Raw genomic sequence first — 21,661 nt, 5'->3', positions numbered from 1 at the left:
GGAGTGTTGTGGGGAATGTGGGTAAGTTAAATCCAAAATCCAATAACTCTGGGCCTCTTTCTGGCCTAGATACAGAGAGAAACAATGTAACCTGACAGGTTGGAACACTTTGACGTCACACCTTTTTCATAGTTGTAATTGACAACACCATCAGGAGAACTCAGACACCCTGGATTGTTGAAGGTGGATAAGCAGTCTTTTCTTTGCATGTCTCCTCTACACGGTAAAGGTAAAATGTCTCAGACTTTATCTGGCTATGAATTCACCAGGATCCTAGAAGGAAGTGTTACAAATGTTTGAGTAGTATATGTGGTATTACATTATATAATATGACTGTAGAGCTACTTAACTGCTGTATTCTTTTAAAAATGCATATTTCATATTTACAGACCAGATGAACCATTCTTCTGCTTCAGTCTTACATCATGCCCTGCCTACTTGTTCGGTGCTTGGTTAGGTACCTTTGGCGTCCGATCCTGGCACGGAGGATGCCCTTTCGCATACCGTGTTGACGACAAAATGATCAAAGCTGATTCCCACCCTATTGGTGGGAAAGTCGGCAGGCCCTGAGGCCTGACGTGCCTGAGCAAAGCAACAGCTGAGTGAGTGCCTGTGTCGCCTGGTGTGCCTTCCTTGTTGTCAGTGTTTTAAACTCGTTTTCATTGTTTTTTGTTATTTTTAAAGATATTTCTGGGGCTTTTCTGCCTTTGTTCAGATAGTTCAGTAGAGTGTGACAGGAAACAGGGAAAGAGAGGCCAGGAGTGACACACAGCAAAGGACGTCAGACTCGGGAATCAAACCTTTGACATGCTGTCAGGCTGCAGTAGAGCCTATGATATGCGCCTTAACCGCTAGGCCATCGGCGCCTTTTACTAGTAACACTGCCTTGTTTTTAATGAGTCAACATGGTAGTCTTCGTCCTTTCTATCATATTTGACCAGTTGGTCAGTGAGAATGTGTGGAACATAAACTCCGCTGTTGTGGAGCTGTGCAAGCCCTGTAGATTGTCTGCAGGTGACGCACAAGCAAGGTAAGAGTTGCACCGGTCAAGCATGAAGACGATTTAGACTTGGATGAGGAGACGTCTTGGTGAGGAAGGGTTTGATCCTTCAGATGTTGTACAGTGCCAAACTATAGGATAGGGGATACTTATGTGTGCATTCAATTCAATTCAAAGGAGCTTTAATGGCATGAGAAAACATACCTTTATATTGCCAAAAGCACAATAGTGCCATTATTGGTTTCATTATGGATCAGAGTTTGGATGTTTTTTTTTTCTCCAAATGATATATTATCCTGCATATGTCCTACAAAGTCCAGTGATAAAAAAGGCTAAAGCGTTTCATCTGGCCAGCCAAATGGGTTATTGGTATACAAGTGATATTACACTAATTGTACATGTGTTCATGGGGTAATTGTATCCCCCAAAATCACAAAGGCTGATTTGACCTTTGAGACGAATAAGTCAATGTGTCTAAAAAATGTAGTTACCGCACTTTGGCTTTGTAGGGCAGTAGTTGTGTGTGGTCCGGAAAACACTACTGTATGTATAGTGCTATTTGATTGGAGAGAGAGAGAGAGAGAGAGAGAGAGAGAGAGAGAGAGAGAGAGAGAGAGAGAGAGAGAGAGAGAGAGAGAGAGAGAGAGAGAGAGAGAGAGAGAGAGAGAGAGAGAGAGAGAGAGAGAGAGAGAGAGAGAGAGAGAGAACCTCTGTGTCCTCTCAACCCTTGCTGCTTGGCACAGTGTGTAGCCTATATGTGCACTGCAGAATGTAGCTATAGTATATTAATGTCCTGTCTACCATGTGAAAATAGCTATGTGTCTATACAGTACAGTATGTGCTATGTGCTTTGTGTCACAGCTGCTGTATGGCTGTACACCTTTATTAATGGATGTGGATTTTATAGGGGCGTGTGAAAAGGCTCGAACGGCCAAGGCTCCACAAAGTTGACGAGTCCACCCATGCAGGTTTTTGCTTTTTATTTCTCTCAGAATGTGCACAATTATTCACAGTGCAGACCGGCAAAAATAATACAAAATAAATACGACTGGCCAAAACCAAAGCTCCAAATAACAGAACTTAGAATATACACTTGACAGCTAAATAAATGAAACCAAACAGGAACTTAAGAAACTATAACAAGGAAACCCTTCAACAAAGGCCCTGGTAGCTCTCCCCTGGATGTTGTCATGGCTAGCTTCAAGCCCAAACTGAACTTGTACCCTCACCTGTAGCATGCCTTTTAAGCAGGTGAGGCAAACCATCACATGATTACTAATTGGTAACTAAATACTCAAACCAGGCTAACTAAGGCCCATGAGATATTTTACACAATTATGTCATAATGAAGTAAGTCACATATGTTCATTACAGGTTTCCCAGGCGCCAATTCATTCACCAATTATTAACTAAAGACAAAATATAATACCAACATAAACACACACCCCTTCTCCTCTACAGTGCTTGGCCCATTCCAATCAACAGGATTGCCAGCACTGCAGAGGAGAGACAGGTGACCCCCCAAACAATTCAACTTGCCCACACAGTGTCAATCAATAAACATTTAAAAACCCTTTCAGTCACTGAGTGTTAGAATGTCTTCAGATATATCCATATAAGGACACGTGCAATACAACACTACTAAATACTGTTCCCAGCCGGCTTGCTGGTAAATGCATTGGGAAGCAGTTGTGCAGTGTGTGCATGTAAAGTTCCTTATTAATGTCTATAGGGCACGGGATAAAGGATAATTCCTTTTAACAGGTCGTTCATGAAAGTCCTTGCGGTCTTGTTTCCAATGAGAACCTGTGAGCAATTGGGGTTAAGAGTCTTGCTCAGGGACAAATTTCATATCATCGGCACATATGCTGGGATAGCCTGGAATCGAACCTGGGGCAACCAGGGCCAGCTGGTTCCCTAGGCGGGCTCACTAACCACTTGCCCCGTGACAGGGTGTTTCACTTCTGTTTTCATTTTACAGTAATAGACGAATACACACAAAGCAACAATGGAATCCATCCAAGTTTATCTGCAGAAAATGAGACATAGGTTGAAGCTGGACCTAATCAGAGAGATGAGCCGCCAATACCCGCTGTTCTGCTTTCTCTTACTAGTTCTGCTGCTGTCCACTGTTCTGTTAAACAGGTAGGCTACGTGCACACAACGTGTCCTGTTCCACATATAATACTTACTTAATTACTTGTATTGCTTACTTGTAATATCTTAAAGGCATGTCCTATTAGCCTATCATGTTCATTGCTATAGTTTCTTTTTAGACAACAGAATACTGCAATTTCTGTGTTCACAGATATATACACATTATTATGGGATTTTGGTCCTTTCTGGCTGGCATGGTGACTTTCTACTGTTCCTTGGGACCTGAGTCGCTGCTACCCAACTTTTTTGTGTCCATCAAGCCAAAGATTAAGGTAGGTCAAATATCACTGATAGAGGGGCCTGTGAATGATTACATCAGAAATGTCATTACAATGAATGGTGTGATAGCGATTGAAAGGATTGCTGTGATCTTAGGATCCCGTAAGTACAGGCAACTGGCAGGCGTTGGCTGTTGTTTTTTCAAGTTCAAGGTGCTTTATTATCACATGCACATACAATATAAATTAGCTGGGGTGGCATTGCAGGCAGTGACATGTTTGTACTCTGCTAAGATCTGCTGTATCTTGTGTCCAAACATGACAACGAGTATGAGTAACGAGTACGAATAGACAAGGCCAGGCACGTTTGTAATTGCCTTGTTACAAAGTCGAGAAAAAAAGAAAGAAAATAAACACATTCAAGAATCCAATTAAATGAAGACTCAATGTACAATCTCCCTCTCTCTTTCTCGCTCTCTTTCTCGTGCGTGTGTGTGACTGTGTGTCCTCCTACTACTAACCATTATTATCTAAATGACTATCTTCTGAGCTGGCTTCATTTACCTTTCTCTCTTAACAGTCATACCAGCAGGAGCTGTTTCCACTGGGTCACAGCTGTGCTGTATGTGGAAAAATCAAATGCAAAAGGCACAGGTGAGTCATCTGCCTGTTAACACAGTAACACACACTTCTGTCCTCTACTAGCTTTCCCCCAGAAAGTCAAACAAGGCACTCCCTCAGCTAGCTCCATGGAAGGAGCACTGTGGGAGTGGCCTTCTCTGCCCCCCCCCCCCCCTGCCCCCACCCCACTTGTTTTTGTAAATAAATCTACTATTGCTTTTAGTATTGTTGCTGCTGATATGTAATGTATGTATTTTATGTCTTGATGATGAATTGACTGAGTACAACAGACCACAATGGAAACAAGCCCCTCAGGGCTTTTTGTGTTTTCCTTTTAGCATAGCTTTTTTTGTAGGCCTACTGCCATACTATTTTCAATCTTGCTAATAAAATATTCAGTCAATCAATCAATCAACCTGCTGCTGGGAGGAAGAACAGGGTGTCACTTCTCCGTTGGACTCAATAGCCCGGCCAGGAGACAACCCACAGAGCCTAGTCCCTCCACGTGCCAGAGCCTCCCCGAGTCCCGGCAGAGTACTTCCGGAGAAGCGGACTGAGTGGCCCTGTCTTTCCCTATAGGACTGACCGTGGGTAGCTACTGGGACATAAGTCGGGGCTTGATCAACCCTGGCTGGGTCACCTGGGCGAGGGTGTATGTTGTATGTTGCGAGACCCGAAACACCCGATGACCCCAGGCTACAACACTGATGATACGTCCCAGTTGCATCCATGTGATGTTTTTCTTTATTAGTTATTCTATTTATAGTGGCTCATAGGAATAGACTATGTGACAACCAGGAATAGTTTGGTGACCACAGGAGAGACTGTTGACAGCCGGAATGTAGACGGCCTCCCGGGAGCAGTATGGGTTAGCGCCCCAGGCTGTGTCTTCCGTGAGGAAGAAGTCCAACAAACCCACGGTGAGGCCTTTAGGAGGGCCATTCAAGCAATCCGCAAGTGGAGCCTGCTGTACCACTACGGCCCAAGGAACCATCACGCCAGAAGGAAATGTTTGGATCGGGGCGGTGCACCGGATCTGGCACAGCGCTCAGGTCCTGGACCTGGTGAGACGAAGGAGGAGCCCGGCCAGGAGACAACCCACAGAGCCTAGTCCCTCCACGTGCCAGAGCCGAGTCCCGGCAGAGTACTTCCGGAGAAGAGTGGCCCTGTCTTTCCCTATAGGACTGACCGTGGGTAGCTACTGGGACGTAAGTCAGGGCTTGATCAACCCTGGCTGGGTCACCTGGGCGAGGGTGTATGCTGTATGTTGTTGCGACTTGCGAGACCCGAAACACCCGATGACCCCAGGCTACAACACTGATGATACGACCCAGTTGCATCCATGTGATGTTTTTCTTTATTACACGGCCATTGAGTCCACATGTACTATTCAGTGGCCCTATTACTTTGAATGGTGTGCTCGTTCTTGAGCACGCCTGTGTTTTCTCAATTAATTTTTTCATTTATTTGTTTTTTTAAAAAATGGGAAAATTGCTTATAGAAACACTATAAAATAAATGAAAAAAGTAATTGAAAAAACACGGCCACCTCACCTATTAGAAGGCCAATATCAGTCACCAGAACCAAGGACAGGTGTTTTCGATTAATCTATCATAATTAAAATGTTTTTGGAAGTTACAATGGGTTTGTATAGGAAGAGGGCGTGTCTGATAAAATTTTATATCTAAATACTGAATCAAACAACTTATTTGGGGACTGGGGTGCTCACAAAAGCCAGAGTATAAGTTAAAATGACCCCAAACAAACCCAAAATCTGTGGACGGATGAGGGTGGGTAGAAAGTGCCTGAATCTGAATCAGTATGAGCCACAAGGCAGCCCTTGAAGTTACACTTCCCTCTAGTGTTCAGAATATACACTGCAGTTATCCTGGAACAACTACAGCACTCCTTGCTGTTGGTGACAATATGAACGTTTTAGTATATTCTAAAGACTGAATAATTACATTCATTTTGCTATTATGTTTTGACAGGCCATCTTTATTGCTGGAAAATTATCAGCCATGGTTTGATCTGAAAGTTCCCTCAAAGGTGGATGCCTCTCTTTCAGAGGTAATCTTATCATTATTATTTTTTATTAGTGTTAAACGTATATGTATTTTTCAATATGCTAATTCAATTTGCTATTTCTGCTTTTTGTGTTGTAAAGATTCTGGAGTTGGTTCTGGAAAACTTTGTGTATCGTTGGTATAGGCAAGTACTGATCCTGTATTATTATGATGATACACTACATGTTTTTGGCAGAAATTACTCATTTAGGCAGTGGTTATTTGCAGGAAAAAGACGGATGACGAGGCATTCATTGATGAATTGAGAGTGACTTTGCGTTTCGTTGCAGCTGTGTTGGTCCGTCGTGCCCAAAAGGTAACAAACAGAATAGATCTACAGGTCAGGCTTAGGTTGCTGACTGACCATTAACATGAAGGCTGTTTATAGAGATAATCATTTTTCTTTCAGATTGACGTGGCCTCTCTCATCACAGAAAAGCTGCTTGGACTTTCCACAAAACACATTGAAATAATCAGCAAAGCAAGGCAAAAAGGTAACACACGTGTATCTTCAACTGTCTGCTGAATGCAGAAAAGAAAATCAGAGAGCAAAAATTGTATATTCACAACCGTCTTTCTCTCTGCAGTGAAAAGTGTAGTGTATCTTCAGCGAGCTGCTCTGGAGGAATATGGTCCTGATCTCCATGTAGCTCTCCACAGTCGCAGAGATGAGCTTCTCTACCTCAGGAAGCTGACAGAGTTGATATTCCAGTACATTCTGCCACCCAAGGCTTCAGACTGCAGGTATTGGGTGTCCCCCACATGTTTCCGTCAAAATTATTCACATAAACTGGGCTCGATTTGTAAAAACAAAACAGGGCGCATTTTCTTAACCACTTAAAGCCCTATATCCTTTATCATACACAAATAGCTATAAATTAGCCAATCTACAAGCTCACAATGCATTGATGCCATGTGTTGCAAGCATTTTTATTTTAAAAAGCACGATTTCAAAAATGTTTCCTATTTTTCTTTTAAATTCTGCCCAAAATAGGGACACTGGGGTTCATTTTAACTTGTTATATATATTTTTTTAATCAAATTGCAATACAAATGAATAACCAGGGGGGGGGATATCAAAAGCTGAGGCATGGATCCCATCCCATCCCCCCAGCAAATCAAACCGTGCACATTACATCACAAGTTCACAACATCAATGGATGTGTTTCTGGACTCTGGAAGAGGTGATAAGTTATTCCTGTTTAGCATTTCCCATTTTCAGTTTGATCCATCTGCTATTCATAGATCTCTCACTTTGCTGATAAGAGACATCTTGGCTAGTGCTGTCTTCCTTCCCGCCATGGATTACTTGGCTGATCCTGTGAGTGTACACAATTATTAAAGACTTATTTTTTCATGTAGTTTGGGTGTGCTGTAATCTCAATGGTATCATCTGATGTTCTCGGTTAATATCACTTCTCTCAGACCAATTTCTTAAAACCATCCCTCTGGTAGTTTGTACCATGTTATTAGAAAGAAACAAAATACAATCACTAGTGATTATGCACCGTGAATTTGTTTCAGCTATAAGACTGTTCCTCCAGAATATGATTTAACATGCTTTTCATGAAGTTGTTTGTTGGGCTCATACAATTTCAGGACACAGCAAATCGTTTGATTCTCCTATTCTTCAACAACAACAACTCCCAAGTAAGTTTGTATGTTGAACATTATGTTGATCAATGTATTTAGTAGATATGTTATTATTTTGTCTATTGCAAGTTTTTAAATGGGAGTGATTCAAACTACAATGTTTCCCCTCATTTGTGTTTTCAGCCTGAGGAAGCCACAGAGCCAACTTCAGCTTTGGTACCTTTCCTGCAAAAGTTCTCTGAAGCTCGCTACGAAAACCACTCTGTGAGTACCTTCTACTGGGTTGAACTAAACGATTACCCCTCCCCGTCGCACACCTGAATGGATTTAGGAAATATTTGGATGAGCAGACCCAGATGTCTTTCTCTTCAACTCTTCACCCCGCTCTCAGGTGCTGAAGTTGGACTTGAAGGAGATCAGAGAGCAGCAAGATCTGCTGTTCCGCTTCATGAACTTCCTGAAACAGGAGGGGGCCGTCCATGTGCTCCAGTTCTACCTCACTGTTGGTAAAAGAAATCCTCGATTTCCATACAACACACTACAATTTATACGGTTACTTTCATACCAGAAGAGCGTAGCAGAAAGTTCACATCTAATTGAGATCTCAGTGCATTTAACCACATGAACCATAGCTCCTGGGGCGAAAGTTCACAGAGATTTGGTGTAGAGAGACAAAATTAGTGGACCAAGTATGACATGTCCAGTATGCAGATTTTTTTTACCTAATTCCTCTCGTTCTATTCTGTGATGGACAAGTGAACACCTGACATAACACTTTGAGAGTTCTGTGTGTCAAGTGCTCGCTCTCTTCTCTCAAAATCTCTCGAAATAAAAGCCAGTATACGCAAAATTACATGATCTGGCGTGTTTTACGTGGGAAGGCGGCGATGTTCTAGCAGACTGTTTTGACCCCCTGTACTTCTTAGAGGAATTCAACGTTAAGATACTGTGCCCTGAGATGACGGACTCTGATAAACGGACGCTTCATGAGGAGCTGAAGAAGATCTACGAGACCTATTGTTTGGATGAGAGCATCGACAAGATCCGCTTTGACCCCTTCATAGTGGAAGAAATACGCAACAGTACGTATAAAGGATAGCCCTGCAGTAGACTGCTGTGTTGGTGATATATTGATGAAGTGTGAAGTGATGAAATGTATGTTGTAGTGTTTTAAATGTTTTTACAACATGAATAAGCAGATCAATATAGATGTGTCGTGGTTATGTACTGTATAAACACTTACTACACTTACGTACACTTACACTTACTTTTGTGTAGAGCTGTTATCACTGTTAAATTCCTAGAACATACGAATGTATCTAGTAATCAAGATGTTTCCGATTCTGCTTTTGTGTTTTTCTCCCCAGTTGCTCAGGGCCCGTATGAAGAAGTGGTGAAACTCCAAACCATGCAGTGTTTATTTGAGGCCTATGAGCATGTCCTGTCCCTCCTGGAAGACGTGTTCATCACCATGTTCTGCGACAGTGATGAGGTCAGCATGACAGCATCTATGCTTATTGATAACTCATTTGCCTAAGCCATAGCACACGTGTTCAAAGAAAAACAAAGTGTGTGTGTGTGTGTGTGTGTGTGTGTGTGTGTGTGTGTGTGTGTGTGTGTGTGTGTGTGTGTGTGTGTGTGTGTGTGTGTGTGTGTGTGTGTGTGTGTGTGTGTGTGTGTGTGTGTGTGTGTGTGTGTGTCTAGGGGTGATGATGGAAAAGAAGGCTTTTCATTAACTTTACAAGCACCGTCTGAGACGTGGTTATGCATCAGCGTGCGTGCGTGCGTGCGTGCGTGCGTGCGTGCGTGCGTGCGTGCGTGCGTGCGTGCGTGCGTGCGTGCGTGCGTGCGTGCGTCTCTGGAGTTTTATGCAGGTGTACGTGCACAAATATCTGCATATTGTGTGTGTGTGTGTGTGTGTGTGTGTGTGTGTGTGTGTGTGTGTGTGTGTGTGTGTGTGGCTAGTGGTTAGAACATGGATGTATAAATTAGGGGAAGCTCTTGCACCAGGTGGGCTGAAATGTAGAAGTGTATTTTTTCTTCTTGGGTTGCAAATTAAATCGGGAGATTAACTGGAGAAATCACCAGTCAGGAACAAGGGTTAGAAATAGGGAGGCTCCTGTGAGAAGCGGGAGTGTTGGCGGGCACCGTATGTTGTTGGTATGGATGATGTTCTGTTTCCATGTCCTTCTGCAGTACTTCCACCAACTTCTGAGACCGGCTGCTGTATCTCCTGCCAAGAACTCCAGGGTGAGCAGGTGGGTGCCACAGTATTTGTTTGTGTGTGTGTGTGTGTGTGTGTGTGTGTGTGTGTGTGTGTGTGTGTGTGTGTGTGTGTGTGTGTGTGTGTGTGTGTGTGTGTGTGTGTGTGTGTGTGTGTGTGTGTGTGTGTGTGTGCGTGCGCGTGCGTGCGTGCGTGCGTGCGTGTGTGTGTGTGTGTGTGTGTGTTTTTGATGTACTTTATTTAGTAAGACATGAGAACACTACATGACAGTACATAACAGTACATGGAAGTACAAATTAGTGTGTGTGTGTGTGTGTGTGTGTGTGTGTGTGTGTGTGTGTGTGTGTGTGTGTGTGTGTGTGTTTTAAATATTTTATATAAGCACTTATGCCCGATGTTTTACTTTCAAAAATGTTCAATAAGTGTTGGGGGTTTCAGGTAGGACGGGCCGACGGGGCCAAATGCCAGAAGGGCGTTTTCTTTTTCTAGTTTGCTCAATCTGACAGGCAGTCACGCAGAACACCATGTGACATTGTGCATTTGTCCTTGTTGGTTGGTTTCTGCATACATGTTAACAGTTCATTTGTAATGACTGCCAAATGTTGAGTTTAAAATCTTCAACCATCCATACATTTCCAATATCTACTCATCAAACCACAAGCTTAGGGATTGCTGTGTATATTTATTATATACTCCCATCCTTCTCTGTGTCACTCTCTCTCTGCTCCATTCCCTTTGGATTTGTCTGTCTGAGCTCTTCTTTGTGTGACCTGCAGGTCGAAGAGGGGTGAGTCCTCCAGGGTTAGACGCATCGGCAGCAAGATCAAAGGAGTGTTCAAGAGCACCACCATGGAAGGGGCCATGCTGCCATCCTCCGGGCTGGTGGAGGAGGAGGACGATATGGTAAGACTGGCCTAGAAACTACCCATTTTCACACAGAGGTAGCTGAGTATCACCAATTCTCACGCTTTATTGTCCGTAATTTATTACTGACAACAATTACATTTATTATTCATAATATAGGCCTCTAGAGTGAGCACTAACATAAGAACCTTGCATAGTACTTTTCTTCACACATCTACTGTGTGAATAAAAGTACACAGATATAATGTTTTCTATGAATTAGGCACGTACATGACACCATTACAGGACTGTGCAGTAGAGGTCTTCACAGGTCTTTTCTTTTGGCTTTTTCTGCCTTTTTTATTGATAGTAGTTATTATTTATAGACTAAATGGGGAGAGAGAGACGGGAGTGACACGCAGCAAAGGTCGCTGGGATCGGGATTTGAACTCGCGACATGCTGTCAGGTTGAATTACAGGCCGTCTACACAGGTCTACCCAAATTGAAAATACCCAACAATACCTGGGACCAGTACACACTTTGTTCATTTGTTCCACTGGCATGTTGACTATCATTATGTTCCGACTTCCAATAGTAGCAGTAGTGTGGTAGTCTAAAACAACACCTCATAATACTGACATTGCAGCTTGCTATAAATTAGAGATCTACCGCCAACATCACAAGTCACAACTTATGGAATGCCAAACGGCTCGTATAGATCTGTTCTCCATTCAACACAAGGATTACGGTGGAGCTCCTGCATTGAGCTATATACTGTAGTGTATGTATAGTATGAGCTGCTGTAACTCGGTACTCTCTTAATGTCTGAGTGGGAACTTGTAAGTTCTGCACACAAAAACCTTTTTTTGTTATGTTACTCGTTCGGTATACAATACACCTGTACCTGCCCTGTACCGAAATAGTTCGATATGAATATGTATGTATACCGTTACAGTCCTGGTAACTATGACTCTTTCTCTCTCTCTCTCTTTCTCTCTCTCTCTCACCCCTCTCACTCCCACCAAGGCAGAAGAGGCCATGATGGTCTTGGAGGATGATGACTTCACCGACCCCGTGGAAGAGGCCTGCGTACTCAGTACCTCTCGTGACCTGTCTGCCTGGACCATCACCATCCCCTGCATCTGTGACGATGATGATGACGTGAAGGGCGAGCAGATTCCGGTGTTCTGTATCATTGTGGAGCGCAATGACCGGAAAGCAGGTTAGGGGTTGAGTTTACTGGTTCCGACCTAAGGCTCATTTATATACTTTATTATACTTACACTGACACTTTGTTTTAGTTGAAAATATGTCATTTTGGTAGAGAGGGTTGTGTTGCCAAGTATAAAAGGCCATTCACACCAAGCACTACTATACAATAAAAATAAGCTAAAGTTTAAAAAATATTTCTAATTCAAGTAGATGGCAGAGTACACACCACTATGATAACAAAGACAATTTGGTGTGAACAGCCCTTAAATTACTGAAACATGCCATTCTGCCTCGTAGTGTCTGAACGACGAGGCAATGCAGAGAGCTTTATTTTACTACCTTTAATATTGAACATTCTCACAGTATTACAATCAAAGATTCTAACATCCCTGCTAGTGAATGGCTTTCTCTCTCGTCATTGGTTGGAGGCTTTTGTCAAATAACAAGCGGTTCAAAATGTCCATCACTGGCCAATAAGTTACACTAATAGAAGCCCCACATAGGGGACAGGGTTAAGAAACACCAATGGGAGACCAGCACAACCCCCAGGGGCCCACAAGCTAATGACAAAAAAAATATTTTAAAAAACAATCGCCATTACCAGGGATGGAGCTAGACTTTCAGCACAGAGGGGCCCTTCTGATAAAAAAAAATGTTTTAATTCAGGACTGTAAAATAGCTGATATTCTATATCATAAACACAAACTGACACTTTAATGAGCTGCAAGACAAACATATTGGGAAGTACACAACAAAGAAAAAGGTTGCCAGTTGAAATACAATGGATTAAGGACAGCACATGTCACTCTATGCTTCAATCAGTGAATGATTCAGCACCACCGCTGACGGACAGCAATAGGCCATGTGCGCTGTGACCAGTCACCAAGCACCATTTACCATGCCTTTTTTACACAGGGATGAAATACCCAAGAGAACAAAGCAGCAGTCTTTATGTGTCTAGCTAAAGGGATGGAATGCATATAGAATTCAATGATGGAATGACAAGCTAAAATGTGTTGTTGCCATTCAGCATTTTCTTCTAAAGATGCTTTTTGATTTAAATAGATGATATACATAGCACTTCTTCTGATATGTCTGCTCTGTGCCTGTGTGCAGTGGGGCATGAGACGGAGAACTGGTCTGTGTACAGAAGATACGCAGAGTTCTATGTCCTTGAATCCAAGCTCACAGAGTTCCATGGTAGGTAGTTTTGCACAAATATTTATTCAGTATGTTGTATGTTGTATGGTCATTATACACTTCCAATTAGTTTCAGTAGTCTATAAATAAACCCACTTTCTTTCCCAGAACTCCCATTCCCATTATGACCATAGCAGCCCAGTAACTTTGAGTGAACTTCTATAGTATGTACTATATTGAGTGTACTATATACACAGTCTTCTGTGTATTTGTTACACCCTTCATAGGGCCTTTCCCAGATGCGCAGTTGCCGTCCAAGAGAATCATTGGACCTAAAAATTACGAGTACCTAACATTGAAACGGGAGGAGTTCCAGGAGTACTTGCAGGTAGAGATCTGCTTGAGTCTAAACTTCATTCAGTTGTCACTTCATAGGATCTGACAGGCATGTTGCACATAGGTCAATGTGTTTGTAAATGAACAAGACATTTTTGGGGGGAATGTGCATCTACTGTGCAGGGAAGTGAAAGTAATTTAAAACTGGTATACATCTGTATTTAAATTGTACTCATCATTTCTTTATAATTATTTATTCCATATCTGGGATGCAGTTTAAGTTTCCTGTGCCTTTGAAACTATACAGTAAGTATAGATACCCTAGTCAGCAAACAATATAAATAACCGTGTCTGTTCTTATTGCAGAAACTTCTGCAGCATTCCGAGCTGAGCAACAGCCAGCTTCTGGCTGACTTCCTTTCCCCTCATATGGAATCTAAGTTCCGGACCAAGATGTTACCTGATGTCAACCTTGGTAAGTTATCGGGCTCGTGTTGCCTAATGGGACCTTGGGCTTGTGACAGTAGAATAAAAAAAAATCTTGCTTGTTTTCTGATAACCTTGACTTAATCACTGAAGCCCTTTATATTCGTCGAACAATGAATAGCAAGCTCACAACGCACTGCAATGCTATATTCACAATTTTGACCATTTACATTTGTGCCTGTTTTTGTTAAAAGTTCAAAGTGATTTGGTGCACAAAAAACAAGCTAAACAATTTGTCACTCTTTGTAATTGTTGGACAATACTAACCTAGAGCTACCATGAAAAAAAGGACTGCTGAAATCATTGGATGTCAACAGAAGGCCTAAACTGACAGACTAGAACAATGACCTCTCGATAAACTTTGTTTCACAGGGAAAATCTTTAAGTCTGTGCCTAGCAAACTGATAATAGAGGTGAGTAAAGCATTCTTAATGAGTGTGAGTGTGTGTGCTTGCGTGCATGCGTGTCCAACCACTGATGTGCTAGTTACATTGTATTAACATACTCTATCACACAGATTGGTTAAAATAACATTTTATTCATTAACATAAGTCCCGGATTGCAGCTTTAATCACATCAAACCCATGCCTAAACTCCACCATGCTAACAGTGCCTAACTTGATCCAGCTACAAGCTATAACCAGATGATTGCCCCTGGCGACTGAATATCCACTACCTTGAGCATAACATTTTGTATAGAAAATAAAACTCAAATAACATAGACTGATACTCTGCGCTGTGCCTTCCCCCCTCCTAGAAAGGACAGCATCTGGAGCCTTTTATTAAGTCCTTCCGCAATTCTTGCAAATCCCCCAAACCCAAACCGAACAGTCCTGAACTTACCATCCTGAGCCCCACCTCAGAAATGGACAAAAAGGTTAGTAATCATGGTAGAGGAGATCCTTATATACCTGTATATTAAATAAGTACCTGAAATATTCTGTACTGTCAAATTCTTCACCCGATGTCCAATCTATGCTTCATCGTAGGATGGTGTCGCGGACCGACAATAGCTATTGTCGGCCTGTCAATTGGGCCTTACACATTTTTATTGTTTTCCTTCTGTCAGTTGCTCAATGAGCTCTTCAAAAACAATGCCAACTGGTCAGAGATGGCTGAGAAGAGACACAATCAGAACTGCTTCATGGAAATGATCACGGTTGAGGGGGTGTATGACTACTTAATGTATATCGGTAAGTGGGGTCTTTATTTGAATCAGTCTAGCCACAGAGCCTCTTTCCACATATATCAATTGACAATAGAACATAATGTAAAATATCACAATGTAGAACTATACATTTGGACCATCAGCTTTCTCCAAAAAGGGCTGTAACACATTACCACCAGAAATCAAATTAATTCCAGATATAAAATGTTTTGCAGCAATGTATATGTGTTGGTTAAAAGCAAACTAATGCTATACCAAATTGTAGCCAAATGTGTTGTTAATTGTTTGTTATTTGTTTGCTATTATTTCTTCAAGTAAAAGAACACAATGCTCTGTAGGCCTACTGGAGTTATGTTAAATTGCATCATTCTCTAATAATCATTATGAAACTGACTTCAGTTTCATAATAATAAAACAAACTTCAGTTTCATAATGTCCCAGATATGCAAATATGGTCCTTTGATCACAGTCAAATATAGCAAATATAGTCCTTTGATCACAGTCTGACCACCACCTATGTTCACATCTCTGTTTCTCTCTCATTGCATCTTTCTGATCTGCCTGTTCACTTTCTCCTGCCTCTCGCAGGCCGTGTTGTGTTCCACATCCCCGATTGGCTGCATCACCTGCTGATGGGCGGGAGGATCCTGTTCAAGAATACGTTAGAGGCGTACACAGACTACTGCCTCCAGGCCAAACTGGGCCGAGTGGCCCAGGAGCACCGCCTTGTGTCGCTCATCACCCTCCTTCGAGGTACCAGAAGATTTACACATGAGTCTGCTTAGATATCTGCAAGCCAGACAGGCCCCAGCATGCAATTAACTTTTTTAATGAATAGGTTTAATAACATAACTCGTCAACCATCGCGCAGCGGTATTCACCAGTGAATTGAACCTCTCTCCTTTGACTGATAATGAAAGGAGAGGAGATGACACTATGTTACATTAGTTTACGTTATTTATGTTAGTCTATGAAAATCTCAGCCTGACAAGTTGGGAGTGAGATGTGTTTGTTGGATGAAGCGGTGAATGAGGCTCATATAAGGATCATTAAAATATCCTATCCCTATAGATAAATGGATACTTTTGTGGGGGGACATAACATTTCATAGATCATTCTTCACAGTTCACACCAAAGAAAGCAAGATAGACCATACAACTTTAATTACTTACTTGCTGCTGAATCAAGCAAACCTGTAAGGGTCCATTTGGACCCTTGGTGGTCCCCGAACCTGATGTTGAGAACCAGTGAAGGGCGTACGTAGATGAGCTAGTTATATTGTATTAAAATACTCTGCCATACAGATTGGTTAAAACAATGTTTTATTCATCAACCACGTGAACCCAAGCATTCCTATTCTGGGGCTAACATCCAGTGAAAATTGCAGCTCTACAGGTCTATTTTCTTTTTGGGCGGTGAAACCGCCCCTATATGTGAGGTTTGGATATTTGCACACCAAACCTGCGCTGTGATTGGCCAGAAATGTACCCCCCTAACCCTGCACCGTGATTGGCCAATCACAGTCTATTCAGGGCTGTGATTGGCTAGGGAAACATGACACATGTGCATAGCCCTATATAAGAAACCATAACTTTAAAAAAAACATAAATCTATTTTTTTAAAGTTATGGTTTCTTCCATCACTTCTTCCATCACTGTGATGACCACTGTGACCACACCGCCCACTTCACACTGGGTGTGATTTTATTCTTTTTTTCTCAAGTTTACGAAGTATAGAGGGTTGAAGCGTTTAAAATCAGTTCCAGATTGCAGCTTTAATGAGGTGACCCGTTATAGCTTAGTCTGAGCATTCCCAGTTGTATGACAGCAACAACACAAGGAATGGTTCTTACATCATGTGATTTGATACATATTATGTATTCTTTGCTCGTCCTGAGGAAGTGTGGCTGCTGAATCTTTGTAGCCAAATGCCGGAACTACTTTGATCTCTTCTCATGTATTTTTTGCTCAACCAGATGCTGTGTTCAGGGAAAGCAGTCAACCAAGGTCAACTGCGGACATACAAAAGAGGGCGGAAAAGACATTTGAGGAGATGCTGAGTTATAGTCCAGGTATTCATTCAGTTGTTGTTGTTTTTTATATTTTTATAATATTTCTAGGATGTCATGAATGTCTGTAGTAGACATGGGACATTTTTTAAACAAACCTTGTAAATCAGCCAAGTTAGGGTGCGTTTGGAAATACACTCTTAGAGTCCCCTGATATCAATTAATTTACGGTTAGAGTAGATTTTCGTTAACATTACCAGTTCTTTCAATTGAACATTAAAGGTGCTGTGTAAGTGATATTGTTTTGTTGGTTTGTTAAAATCATTATTAAATAGCTATATTCCCATAACAATCATTGCTTTAGAGTGTGTGTCAAACTATTTAAACATTTAAGGGTTTTAAATCTGTCAGGCACCTATACGTAATTTGTTTTTCCTCAGATCTCCTAGGAAAGTGTATTGGAGAAGAGGCCAAGTATGAAGGAGTGCGCTTGCTCTTCGATGGACTACAACAGCCAGTTCTTAACAAACAGGTACCCTGACACGCACGCACGCACGCACGCACGCACGCACGCACGCACGCACGCAATACAATTTAATGATGTCTTAGGTGGCTTTTTCATCCTTAACTCTGTATATTTTTCGTCAGCTGACTTATGTGCTGTTGGACATCGTCATTCAAGAACTTTTTCCAGAATTAAACAAGGTAAACTGATACTAGACCTGGGCAGCTGAACTTTAAATGGATGTATACTCTCTTACTGGCCTCTCGACGAGCTTCTACCACAATGACCACTTGCCATGTTGTCCGCCAGGCATGGGAAGAGATTGGATGAACAGAGAACGGCCTTCACCAACTACTAGGCCTTGCGGGGAATGGGGAGAACCCCCTTAATGGCTACAAAGCTACCAAAGTGTGTGTCTGAACCTTCAAAAGAGAGAGAGAGGTCACACTCTTTCACTATCACCCAACTGTAGCCATCACACTGGAAGTTGTGCATTCGCTGCTGCTCACCCCCTCCACCTTATGAACTCCTCACTTGTAGCACATGGGTTATATAACTTTGTCCTTCATAATAACTTGGAGCTTTGCTCACAAACCAATCAAGGTGTCCATTTTAATAACCTCTTTTCTTTGTTCTAATTGTATCCTTCTACATTTCTACACCTACACGGCACCAGTGGTGTAAAGTAATTAAGTACATTTACTTAAGTACTGTACTTAAGTACAATTTTTAGGTATTTGTACTTTACTTGAGTATTTCCCATTTCCAGTACTTCTACTTCTACTCCACTACATCTCAGAGGCAAATATTGTACTTTTACTCTACTAGGTTTATTTGAAAACTTTAGTTACTAGTTACTTTGTAGATTTTGATTATTATTACAAAACATACATTAACCACTTCAGCCCTATGTATTTCGACCATTTGAAAATAGCCGATCTACAAGCGCATTGTGAGCTTGTAGATCTGCTATTTAAAAAAGATATATATACATTAGAAAACTTTAAATGGGACATTCTGCATAATGAGTACTTTTACTTTTGGTACTTTAAGTACATTTTGAAGCCAATACTTTTCTACTTTTACTCAAGTACATTTTGAATTCCGGACTTTTAATTGTAACAGAGTATTTCCATATTGCAGTATTGATACTTTTACTGAAGTAAAAAATGTGAGTACCCTTTCCTACCACTGCAAGGCACTGAACAATCTGGCTCGCCCCTACCTCTTCGACCTCCTCAAACGTCATGTCCCCTCCCACTCCCTCAGGTCTGGTGACGCCAACCTCCTTTAGGTCCCCAGGACCAAGTACCGTACCTGGGGCGATAGAGCTTTTTCTGCCCCAACCCTGTGGAATGCACTCCCCAACACTCTCAGAGAAGCCCCCACCCTCCAAATCTTCCAAACCGATCTCAAAACCCAGCTCTTCAATACGGCTTTCCCCAGCTAATTCCACACTTTCTCATCACTCCACTGTTTTTATTGATTTTATTCCTTAGTCTTAGCCCTTTCTTTGTGTTTTTTTCTCCTAATAAAGTTGTTTTTCTTTGTTGTTCCCCCCCCCCCCATATAAAACGTATTTTGGTACTTAGAAAAGCGCTATATATGAGATATTATTATTATTATTATTATTAATTCATCTCTCTCCTTTTAGACTGATTGGATCTGGCCCTTATAAACCATCTTTGAATGAATCTATAAAGAGGTTATATACTGTATCTGGTTCCAATGTTTGAACATGTTAAAGGATTTTTTAAGGAATTTGAATAATACATATTCATTGATAATTATTTCATCTTCACAATAATTCTAATTCATATTTATGTACTTTTCACGTACTTTAGCTTTTGTCTTGTAGATTAGGATTTGTTTAATAAAGTCATCTGTTTTATATAAAGAAGTAGTCTGTGATGTTTCAATCCAATGAACAGAACAACAACCGTTTGGCACATATGTACAGACTGATTGATTGATTGATTGAATACATGTATTAACAGTTTACAAATTGTACAGAGGTACGGTTTACAATGATTTGTTAAAAGGATATCACAAAGGTGGGGCTTTGTACAGACAGACAGAGAGATAGACAGAGATAGAGATCTCCATATATGGGCATACAATGATTGACACTAGCCTAGGGCAAATTATACACTGTTAACCTTGGATCAAGACTGTATGTATTTGATCAATTCTGACATTTGCATATCTTAGATACGAAAGTAAAAGTCAGACTCGATAAAATACATCGATGATAGTCTTGATCCGAGGACTGCATGGACCCCCTGGAGAACCTCCCCAAGGACGGACCCCACTTTGAGAACCAGTTGTCTGTAACGTAACGCAGTGGTTCTCAACCTTTTCAGGCCGCGCCCCCCCCCCCCGCGAGTATATAAATATATATATATATATATAAATATATATATATATATATATATATATATATATATATATATATATATATATATATAAAATAATCATATTTGAACTGGGGACCCCCCACCCTGACAAGCACCTGGAATGTAGGAGTTGACTCTTTCCACAGATAAAAATTTTGAAAAAAGTTGATCTACGAGCAGTAAGCACACAACGTTGCAAGGTGTTGTGAGCTTGAAGATCAGCTATTTTCATTTTTTTTGCCTCTTTCTTATATTATTTGACAATTTGGCCAATGTTTGACCAGTTTTTGTAGTATAGTTTGTTGATTACTTATTAGGTATTAAAAGTCCTTAAATTGTCACTTCACTGTCATCTGGGGACCCCCACAATCATGTGGGGGATCTGGGGGTCCCGACCCACAGGTTGAGAACTACTGCTCCCGTTTTCGTCTTTTGCTGTGAAAAAAGCGCAACAGCTACGGTAGACATAATGTGGTTATATCAGCCATAAACTGTAGAAATGAAATACAAAAATAAAAACATTGAGTTAGTTGTGTATGTTATGTTTCAAAACATTGAACTTTATAAACCTAAACGGCTATAATGTGTAGCAGTCGGGCCGTTTAGCTCAGTTGGTTAGAGCGTGGTGCTAATAACGCCAAGGTCGCGGGTTCGATCCCCGTAATGGCCACTCTTATTTTCTTAGCAGCGCCATCGTTTATTTCCGTTTAGTTTTTTGTTTATTTTACATTACCACACAGCATCAAATGAAACTTTATTAATCAAATGAACGGTACTAACAACACTAACAATATTAGCAGGACAGCCGTTGCTGGCAATTACTGGCTCTGGTCCATAGCGTTAGAAGGAGTTCTCCTTAACGCTATGTTACTTTCTAGCCGTTACCCGCACACCCGGTAGCGTAGGCTGCGCAGCCTTTCGTCTGTAGTAAAAATAAAAAATACACTTTCGCTACTCACCAAAACAATGACGAGTTTAAGATGTTGAAAGCCTACTTTCCTTAGTGGGAACACTCTGAGCTCCTCACCTCACGTCTAAAATACACCTTTTGACCAAAATGTAAAATAATTCACCGGATGGAAAAAATCTTGTCAATAGAAACATTTCCATTGACCGTATCTGTAGGGGCGCAGTGGAGTAACTAAAACATTATTTTGAACGTACTTTTGAACGCACGTCAGACGGATGACATAATCGACGGACAAACCCCCCATCCCCCCTCCCCTTTTTGGTCTCCCCCTCCGTTCCTTAAGCTTAAGGGTCTTACGTCGAGTATGGTATGAATAGGCCTTCAGTAAGCACCGGTCTAAGTACCCGTATTTTCCGTATTGTTCAATAAAAAGCATTTTAATCCGATCAGCGGCCATTTTCTATTTTATTTTTAATTTGTTGTATTGTATCAGAGTGCAGTACACCCCCCAACCGATAGGGTCGCGTTTTTGAAAGCATCTGTGAAAATTCCAAGAAAATGGCCGGCGATTGGATTAAAAAGCTTTTTATTGAACAATACGGAATATACAGGTACTTAGACCGGTGCACTTTAACTGGTTAGATCCGTGGCATGGGGGTCAGCACTTTATATTTGAACTTTGAACGTTTATGTAGATGTAGCAGTTGTAAATGTAAAAAAAAATCACAAACCAGGAGCAAGTGGTTCCGTGACGCCTGGGACAGACGAGCGTCATGT

General features: G+C 41.4%; 1 protein-coding gene across 5 annotated transcripts; it reads left to right on the top strand.

The window, feature by feature from the left end:
* The first annotated feature begins 159 nt into the window (after positions 1-159).
* Positions 160-18,775, top strand: LOC308080808 (sorting nexin-14-like). 5 transcript variants are annotated; one of them, XM_080422817.1, is made up of 30 exons: positions 160-229; positions 458-602; positions 1,908-1,968; positions 2,982-3,145; positions 3,309-3,429; positions 3,956-4,029; positions 5,988-6,066; positions 6,164-6,207; positions 6,291-6,378; positions 6,472-6,556; positions 6,650-6,806; positions 7,308-7,383; positions 7,662-7,712; positions 7,839-7,919; positions 8,047-8,161; positions 8,582-8,737; positions 9,023-9,147; positions 9,852-9,913; positions 10,656-10,782; positions 11,750-11,945; positions 13,052-13,135; positions 13,333-13,463; positions 13,778-13,886; positions 14,270-14,310; positions 14,655-14,774; positions 14,967-15,090; positions 15,654-15,818; positions 17,041-17,136; positions 17,514-17,605; positions 17,722-18,775. In XM_080422817.1, the coding sequence occupies exons 4-30, from the start codon at positions 3,009-3,011 to the stop codon at positions 17,785-17,787; spliced, it is 2,802 nt and encodes a 933-aa protein (XP_080278943.1). In that variant the 5' UTR covers positions 160-229; positions 458-602; positions 1,908-1,968; positions 2,982-3,008; the 3' UTR covers positions 17,788-18,775. The 5 variants fall into 5 exon arrangements, with proteins under 5 accessions (XP_080278943.1, XP_080278946.1, XP_080278942.1 ...); XM_080422820.1 differs by lacking the exon at positions 1,908-1,968 and having other exon boundaries at positions 13,363-13,463; XM_080422816.1 differs by lacking the exon at positions 1,908-1,968.
* Positions 18,776-21,661: the final 2,886 nt, after the last annotated feature.

The sequence above is a fragment of the Gymnoscopelus braueri genome (assembly GCF_963280865.1).
Source record: "Gymnoscopelus braueri genome assembly, chromosome: 24".
Lineage (NCBI taxonomy): Eukaryota > Metazoa > Chordata > Actinopteri > Myctophiformes > Myctophidae > Gymnoscopelus > Gymnoscopelus braueri.
The sequence above is the reverse complement of the archived record's forward strand: the minus strand, read 5'-3'. Positions and strand labels throughout refer to the sequence as shown.

Excerpts from the sequence above, each read along its gene's own strand:
- LOC308080808 (XM_080422816.1), top strand. The coding sequence starts at position 3,009 with ATGGAATCCATCCAAGTTTATCTGCAGAAAATGAGACATAGGTTGAAG. Across the intron at positions 7,920-8,046 it reads CTCGCTACGAAAACCACTCT|GTGCTGAAGTTGGACTTGAA; the intron begins GTGAGTACCTTC and ends CCCCGCTCTCAG. Across the intron at positions 10,783-11,749 it reads TGGAGGAGGAGGACGATATG|GCAGAAGAGGCCATGATGGT; the intron begins GTAAGACTGGCC and ends ACTCCCACCAAG.